This window comes from Pseudopipra pipra, chromosome 8 (assembly GCF_036250125.1).
Source record: "Pseudopipra pipra isolate bDixPip1 chromosome 8, bDixPip1.hap1, whole genome shotgun sequence".
In the NCBI taxonomy this organism is placed as follows: domain Eukaryota; kingdom Metazoa; phylum Chordata; class Aves; order Passeriformes; family Pipridae; genus Pseudopipra; species Pseudopipra pipra.
Window position 1 is genome coordinate 4,335,194 of NC_087556.1, and position 8,671 is coordinate 4,343,864.

The window sequence follows — 8,671 nt, forward strand, 5'->3', positions numbered from 1 at the left end:
TTTATTATGACTTGTTCATGATGCTTAGAAAAATTTTGCCTGTGCTGGGGAGTGGGGAGCTACCCTGCTAAAGACACAGTCAAGTGCTGCTCATGTGCCTCCTGAGAGTATTCCCAGAGTGTTTTCCAGTGGGCACCGGAGGCAGCAGGGGTTGATGTAGGATGTAGATGATGCTAATCTGTACTGCTTTAATAAGTAACTTCTCCAAAAGTATGCAACTGAACAGAAGTAATTTTAAAACAGGCAACTTTTTAAAGTGGATTTCCGTAAGATACAATAAATTACATTTCTGTTACTTAACTGCCATCTTTTCCTCTCCTCTGTGCTACCCTCTTTGCAAGGGAAAAGCATGCAATTACTCAGATTGTTTTTACTGTCTCCAAGTAACATTTTTCCTTGAACAAACTGGTGAATGCTGACGTTCCCTTGCATTCAAACTACATACCTGGCCAGCTTTTAAGGTTTTTGGACCACACTATGACTAATGCTGTATCTTTGTGTTTCTGTAAAAGCCTGCTTTTAGATTGATTCTAAATCCTCCTCACAGAGCACAGGAAGAGCTGTGGGGTACCAAGAGGGCCTGTAACAGGATCAGAGGAGCCTTTTATTCCTCCTGGGAAATGAACTCTGCCTTCCCACACTGGAGTGTCAGCAGGTACACAGAGAAAATATGCTCCTCCTCCTGCTGCTGCTGCTCCCCTCCCATGCACAGGGATCATGGGAGCTGCACCCACCTCCCCACGAAAGGGGGGTCACTTACCGTGTTGGCACCTGCTGCTTGGAAGGAAAGGGATTCCTGGCACCAGCAGCTGAGCACTGCAGCTCCCGGGGCTGGAACACACCTGTACACAGCCATGAACCCTACAGCTGCCTGGGCAAGCCTTACTCACAGCTTTTCATCCCCACAATTCCTCTGCAATTTAAATGCTGCTCAGGTGAGGTGGAAGGTTCGTCCGCTGAACGCTGCTCTCGTTCCAGGGTGAAGGGACGGGACAGGCCCGAGGGATTCACTGTCCAGCTCTGTGGGATTGTGCTCACCAGGGCTGATGCCAGAGTGCTCCTTGCAGATGGCCTGGTTGGAAAAACAGCTCAAAGCAGAGCCCCACCCTGCTCTCCAAAGGTGAGTCTTAGCAGGTATCAGGTGTCCCCGAGGGAGGCACAGAGCTGGCAGGTTTTAAGCCCCCTGCTGTGCCCAGAAAAAATAGGCTTCCTTCAAGCACATGCTCTCTCCAGTAACATGGTTTTCCTGCAGCTGGTTTAACTCTTGTCCTGACCACTGCCATTTAGGAACACCTCAGTGTTCTCACCACGAGACCAAGAACCCCCTAGGTCTTAAGAGCACAGAGTTCCAATGGTTACAAACTCCTCTTCCCTCCCCTTCCTGGCCAAAACTATTCCAGTGCTTGGAAAGCTTCCTGTGCCAGTTACCCTTTCCAACTCTTTCTTCCAGTCCCTTTGATCCCCAAACACATTCTCTAGTGAAATAAACTCCATTCTCCTCTCTCCCACAAGAAGACATTTATTACAGATATAACACAGTACTAGCAAAACAGGTGACAGACTTGCAATACCCAAGATCACATTTGACATTTTAAGGGAGGCATTGAGGACAAAGCAGTTAATTTGGGAGATCACACTGGCTCAGAAGAATAAATACCTTTTTCCATTACACATCAGGTATGTTAAGTGTCTTCAAACAATAGTTTCTTACATATCTTACATGTCACAAATGCACAGAAAGTTTTATTGATGTGTTTGGGTTGTGTGTTACTGAGTAAGTATTGGGCCTACAGATATTTTAGAGATCTTGGCTTCTAAGGAGCTCATCTGTAGAACAGCTTGGCAAATTTTGAGCAAATACAGACAAATCAGCTCTGAGCAGCAAAAAAAAGCTGAACCGTGTCTAAGTACAATAAATTCAAGAAAGATAAGAAGTCTAACTTGCTTCCAACTCCCCCACTCTTGCTGAAAGCATGTTAGTGAAAAAAAGACTAAGTAAAAAGCTTCCAAGTGCTTGACCTATGTCATGTTAACTAAAAGCTGTGCTAGTGTTTCAGTCTGCTTTGCAGGTTACATGTGTGAAGTGCAGGCTCTGGGGCTACAGCAAAGCATGGAAATAAACGTGGTGCTTGGTTCTGTGGAGGAGAAAGCAGAGGTACTGCTCGTTCACACAGGTGTGGAGCTGGTGGTGGTGGATGTGGCAGCAGAAGGAAGGCAGGCAGAACAATGACTTCCAGCCTCTACAGCTTCACGCTGTGGTGCAATTATTACATACAACTTATCAAAAGGGTTCAGGAAAGGCTTTAACCAAATAAACTAATCAATTCATCTATCTTTTTCCCCTTAAACAAGTGAATGTTTCAAATTTGTTCACTAGACCAAGATTACACAGAACTCAATCAGTGTTCATAGGAGTTACAGTACAACCACCTTTATGGAACCATAGTACAACAACTTAAACCGACTGGTAGTCTTGAATATGTAATACATCCTTAGGAGTAACTAGTATAAAAAGTATCAACATCAGTGGTTTGAATATAAAAATTTATTTAAAGTCAGAGTATGCAACAAATAAAACCTACAGAAAACAGATTTTCCCATCACAATCTGTTGCTTACCAAATAATATTGTGAAAACACATTCCATCAGTCATTATAAAGTTCTTAAAATACAAAAGAAATTAAATTTTGTAAGAAAGTCTAGTAGACCAGAGACTGTTTCTTCCAGGGTGTTTTGCAGAAGCAAGGCTATCCTTCAATACATCCCACGCCATCCTCCTCCACCCATACTGCCTTGCCCATAGTATCCTCCACTATTTCCACTGCCACGACCTGCAAACAATTGACACAAGGTCATGCATACATACCTTGAAAAAAGAAAAAAATGGGATGGGTAATACAGCAGATGACAACTTCCACTAATGCTACTCCAGCACCACTCCCTTAACCAGCAGCCGATGCAGCAGCACAATGTGTGAAGCCCTGAGTGCTTCACAGTTTAATGATTTACTGCCCTCCTTCCCTTCTCCCAGCCCGAAGCCCACCCTCCTTCCCCAGGGTCTGCCAGCAGACAGACAGGAGCAACCCTGTCCCAGCAAACACGGAGAACAGAGCTCGGACTTACTGTATCCGCCCAAGCCGTCGGGAGTTCCGTATCCGCCGCTGTAATTGCTACCCATTCCCATCCTACCAACGGAGCCGTAACCCTGATCTGCAGAGCCAAAAGGGCACCATTACAAGCTTGGAACTCATGAGACCTGGCAAAACATCAGCTAAGTGTGCAATCCACGCGTACCCATTCCATCTCTGCCGTAGCCTCCCATTCCAGAGCCACCTCCAGCAGTGGAATTCAGGAATAGTTCAATGTATCGATGCTCTGCAGGAAGCAAGAAAGCTGTACTTTGTATTTTGTTTCACAAAGCAGACTCAGAGGCACAAAGCAAACATCCCTCCATACAAGTAGCAGAGAGAACAGCACAAAAAGGCGGGTTTGCCATGTGCCAATGGGCAGGAGCTCACAGTTGCACCCTGGATGCCCTGCGGAGCCCTGCCCACGGGTGCCAGGGAACACGACACTCACGCATGTGGTTCTTATCCTTAGACATGGCAGCTACTGCGTCCTCGTGTGTCACAAACTCCACATCTGCCTCTCCTGTAGCTCTTCCATCTGCCCCAATATCAATGTGAACTCTTATAGGGTTCAACGGCGAGAAAAACTAAGAATAAAACAAGTTAAAAAAATCACATTAATGTAGAAGTCAAGCCAGGTACTTTTTTTCCATCCCTGTGGTTAGTGATGCACTGCATCAATTAATGTCGTCTTACCACATTAAATTTAATTACTCATTTCCCAATTAGAGGGATAGGGGACCTTCAACATTGGGTCAACCTACACTGACGATCCATTATTACTACACAGCTTCAAGAGCTGCAGCAACAGAGCTTGAGGAGCTTTCTTTGAAAGCAAATATACAAACAACTCCTGCCCACACACACACTGCTCTGAGCAATACAATCTTATATGATGCCATCCTGGACAAGAAAAAAATTAGTTGGTTTTTATTTGTCTCTGCTTCTTCAGATTTTTCAAAGCAAGGACACATCCATGGAATTCAAAAAAAGCTACGCATTCATCAGACTGCTCTTCCTCACTGCTCCCAATCAAAGCCTGATGTTTGGCCCTTGTCTCACACAGTCGCTAGACTAAACAAAACAATCAAACTGACACAAGAAAACGCATCTCAATTCAAACCAACCAACCCACCCAAAAAAGAAAACAAGCACAAGTTTAAGAATGGAGTTCTTATATATAAATATATATAAGCCTTGTATCCCAACAAAGCTTTTCCCCCTACAAACCCCACATTACGCTGACACAAGAATACATTCCCAAAATCTGCAGATGAAAGAGATCAGGGTGGCAGATAAAAGCTCAAGTAATGGGATACCATCCCCTCCAAACACAGCTCCCTAGAGTCTTCACACCCTGCCCCTCCTAAAATATGCTCAGGTCAACAAATAAATATGCAAACTAAGCAAGCTAAGTTTCACATCTCCTGTTACTTTCGAAACTAAATAAGCTTAAACAAGTTCTGAAAACCTTAAAAAGAGGATACCGAAAGCAGCAACTGTTGTCTCTGCAATACAACTTGTAGGGAAACAGAAGAGCACCAAGTAAAAGGATTAATGTTAAATACAGCTTTGCTGACTGCTCTGGTGATCCCACCTCAGACAGTACCTTTAAAAGCTCATTAACTCTGTGCAACTCACAGAAAGGGCCATGACTTTATGGAGCAGACGTAGCAGTCCCTAGTTTTGAGAACTCTAACCCAGTTTGAACATGCAAACTCCTGGGAGCAGGAGGCCCTTTTCCCCATGGTACTTACGTTAGCAATATCGTTTTCCGTGGCTCGGAAGGGCAGCCCTCTCATGTGAACAAAATGACCGCCACCATGGAACCCCGACCCTGCATCTCCAGTTCCATAGCCATGTCCTCCCATGCCTATTGGAAAACCCAAACCAAAAAAAACCCACACACCTCTAAGATCATGAAAAGCCAAAAGTCATCACTATTGTTTTTCTGAAAGCACTGAATTATACCACTGAACGCTTGATATTTACACTTCCCATGTATCAACCCAAGCCTTAACCAGAAAGCATCCTAAGCCATTTATTTACCCTTTCTTACGAGTCCCCAATTCCCCCCTTTTTAAACAACCTTCTTTCTTTATAAAATAGCACAATGAAGCCATTTTTTGACTTGAAAATACTGTCTTACATTCACATAATAGCAAAAGCTTTTTAAACAAACTGTTAATTTCTTTTACCTCTCCCATCCCTCATTCTGTCGTCATAGCCGTCGTTTCCATAACCATAGTTATTATAGCCACCATAATCATCAAAGCCACCATACCCTGTGCAAAGGAGAGACAGAAAGGAGCAATTACATTACTGCTCAGAATTCACAGAACCATGCACAACACTCAATTTTGCAGTCTTTAGGCACCCAGCACTTTGCCAACAGCCTCTATGGACTGTTAAACCTGGATTTCTGAACACAGTGCAAAAGTACATTTCTTTTTATATAACAGACTGAAACATGCAAATGAGAGATCATATTCTGCTGAAAGTAGTTTCCTTATTATTTACATTCATCTTAAATAACAAGCCACGTTTTTTGACACGAGTTTTTTTGAGGTCAATACGTCCAACCTAATGGGTGTTGGCAGGTACTGCCATTTCGTTATTTCTTGACAGGTATGTCAGAAACATGACACAACAGAACCTCTGTTCATTAGGTAAACATACCACCGTCATATCCACCACCTCCTCGACGCATTCTGTCATACATACTTCCACGCCCAGCTCCATAATAACCCCCTCTTCCTCCTAATGGTCTATCATATGGTCCAGGTCGCTGTTGTCCCATCATTCTTCTTGGCATGTCAGAGAATCCTCTGATTTCGCTCTTACTACTTTTGAAGATTTCAATATATCTAATAAAAAAGGATTTTCAAGGCACCAGTAAGAACACAGGCAGAAGCTGTCTGAATTTCACAAAAGGCCATACTACGTTTTCTATGACTAAAGGTACAAGCCAATAGCAGTGACTAGAGATACCATACAACTTAAGTTTCTCCTCAAAACTGTAAGAATCTTAAGTGTATTCGAAACCCCCACTTTACAGTGGCAAAAGTCACTATGTGAAAATTCTAGCTGTACAAATTAAGCTTAAAACATGTCTTTCCAGTATGAGAAACATACTATTGAAAAACAATGTCTGGCTATAGCAGCATTTATTGCAAATTACCCTACATGAGAACGATTGAAACAATTTTCTGAGTTCAGCAAACTACCCAGAGCAATACTGTCTCCCCCACCCCCCAAATCTACTGTATTTCCCAAATTAACTTAGGATCAGTTATAAAAATTCTTAAAAACAGCCAATTCCCCAATGGTCCCCAACCCCCCAAAAGCATTACTGACCCACAACCCCCAAAAAATAAAGATTTAACACCATCCCAAACTCTCCATCCCCACCTGTGCCCTATTCTTTCCTTGTGTTTCCCCAGAGCATTTTCTGCTATCTCCTTTGAAGCAAACTGCACGAAGGCCTCCCCTGTGCTTCTCCCCTGGTAGTCCAGCGTCAATGTTATCCCATTTGGCACGATTTCCAACCCTTTAACCCAAGGACAAATAACCCCGTCAAGGGGAACAGTGTTAAAGGCTGAAACATTCCCATCTGCAGCAAATACTTAAAGCATATCTAAACAACAACAACGAAAAAGAAAACCACCTTGTTTCCCCCATCACCCAACAATACAAGCCAATCATCTTTCATTAAACATTTATGGATTTAGCCATACTTCTTTTCTTGTTTAGACTATGCAAAAATACAACCACCTAGGTTACATGAAGAAAATATTGCTACCCATCAAGCAGTTTAACTGATCCAAATGCTAACATTCAGGTTACCCCAATATGCAAAATATCTTTACCACCTCGACAAAATTAGATACATTCTGTGTTTTACTACATCTCTGGTTACTTGTGCTTCATTTACAGGGCATAATTCTTACTTAAGACAAACTAACTTAACACAATCCCTCCCATCCTCCCCATTATCCACTATTAAAAATGTGCAAAACATCGTGTAAAAGACACAAGAAAGCTCTAAAGAAACCCACTACTCTTCGACTATACTAGAGGTACCTTGGAAAAACTGAACAATCTCTTCTTTGCTGCAACCAAATGGCAGGCCCCGGAGTCGTACCACCGTCCCATCATTGGTTGTGTCATTGGGCCCATTGTGTTTGCCACTCCAATCCATTTTTTATTTAAATCAAGTCCTAGGAAAAACCGAAACAAAAAATAAAGAAAATTGAGATTCCCTCCATGCCTAAGTCCCTGCCCTCAAAGGAAATCCTTTCCTCGAAGGAAATCTGGCGGGTTTTCTCAGACAACAAGCGTTATGGAAAACGAGCTTGATTTCTGTCATGTACGTAAAACTGTGCTCCCTGGCACGCTTGCACACATGGACACCCATCCCAGCGGGATGGAAGCCCGCGCACGGCGCGGGGATGGCGGGCAGCACGTGGGCAGGCCCGGCACATAAAGCTCGGTATTTACTCAGAGCAAATTTCACATCCGCTCCGTGAGGCTTTGTAAGGTTTTTTTGGTCTGATTTTTTTGGGGGGGGGCGGGGGAGGGTGTTTTCTTTTTTTTTAATTTTTTGCCTTTTTTAAAAGCAAGACAGTTGAGGAGGGGGCTTAAACCACAAGGCCTTCCTTTGTCTGCCCTCAGCCGGGGGCGGTGAAGGGGGGGGTGGGTGTGTGTGAGGGGGGCGTGTGGCGGGGGCACCACCACCGTGCCACAAAGGGAGCCGCGGCGGCCGCCTCGTCAGGCGCGGAGCCCTCGCGATGCCGCCTCCCGCCGTGCTGCCGACAGCGCGGCCCTGACCCCCCGCCCGCTCCCCGCCGCCATTTACCGCGCCTCACCGGCGCGCCCGCCTCCCGCCCGCCCCGCTCCGCTCGGGCCGCGCTGCCCGCCGCGCCCCTCTCGGCCCGCCGGAATTCAGCTGACCTGTGCTGTGCTGTGCCGCCCGGCCCGCACCCCCTCGGCCGCTCCGGGACCCCCGCCCGCCGCTGTTCCGGGGGCACCGCCACCCTCGGCTCCGCCGCTCAAAATGGCGGCCGCGATCGGGAACGAGGCTCTGCACCGCCCCGCCTCCCCCCCGCCGGCGCGCGCCGGGCCTGGGTACGGCTCCGCGAGGGGCGCAGGGACAATCCCCCCTCCGTCCGGCCCCCGCAGCCCCCCGGGCGGGCCCCGCACACCTTCCCCCCCCCATCCCGCTCACCGCGAGTCCCTCCGCACCCCTGGATGTGCCCCGGCAGCCGCTCACGCCGGGCAGGACGCGCCTCGTCACTCCCTCACAGGACCGGCTGGCAGGACCCGCACCTGCGCAGCGCCCACGGGCAGCGGAGCGTCCAGGCCGCGCGACTATCGCGATAGCCGCGCCGCGCGCCGCCTCTCCCCTGCCTGGGAGGCACCCGCGCACGCGCGATGGGGGATGGTGGTGGCGGGAGGGCACGTGGCGCATGCGCGGTTCGGAGGAGAAGGCGGGGGGGCGGTCCCCGCTTGGTCCTTCGGCCGCCGATGCCGCCGGGGGGCGC

General features: G+C 47.0%; 1 protein-coding gene across 7 annotated transcripts; it reads right to left on the minus strand.

The window, feature by feature from the left end:
• Nucleotides 1–1,503: 1,503 nt before the first annotated feature.
• HNRNPH3 (heterogeneous nuclear ribonucleoprotein H3) lies at nt 1,504–8,593 on the minus strand. 7 transcript variants are annotated; one of them, XM_064662297.1, is made up of 10 exons: nt 8,356–8,593; nt 7,212–7,348; nt 6,540–6,678; nt 5,853–5,995; nt 5,327–5,413; nt 4,886–5,001; nt 3,580–3,715; nt 3,295–3,375; nt 3,124–3,210; nt 1,504–2,831 (listed from the first exon to the last, which is right to left on the minus strand). In XM_064662297.1, the coding sequence occupies exons 2-10, from the start codon at nt 7,327–7,329 to the stop codon at nt 2,755–2,757; spliced, it is 984 nt and encodes a 327-aa protein (XP_064518367.1). In that variant the 5' UTR covers nt 7,330–7,348; nt 8,356–8,593; the 3' UTR covers nt 1,504–2,754. The 7 variants fall into 7 exon arrangements, with proteins under 7 accessions (XP_064518367.1, XP_064518364.1, XP_064518368.1 ...); XM_064662294.1 differs by having other exon boundaries at nt 5,808–5,995; nt 8,356–8,562; XM_064662298.1 differs by having other exon boundaries at nt 8,373–8,558.
• Nucleotides 8,594–8,671: the final 78 nt, after the last annotated feature.

Coding starts and splice junctions, on each gene's coding strand:
- HNRNPH3 (XM_064662294.1), bottom strand. CDS start 7,329: ATGGATTGGAGTGGCAAACACAATGGGCCCAATGACACAACCAATGAT. Junction 5,002..5,326: donor CAGAATGAGGGATGGGAGAG/GTAAAAGAAATT, acceptor GTTTTCCAATAG/GCATGGGAGGACATGGCTAT. Junction 3,376..3,579: donor TAAGGATAAGAACCACATGC/GTGAGTGTCGTG, acceptor TGCTTCCTGCAG/AGCATCGATACATTGAACTA.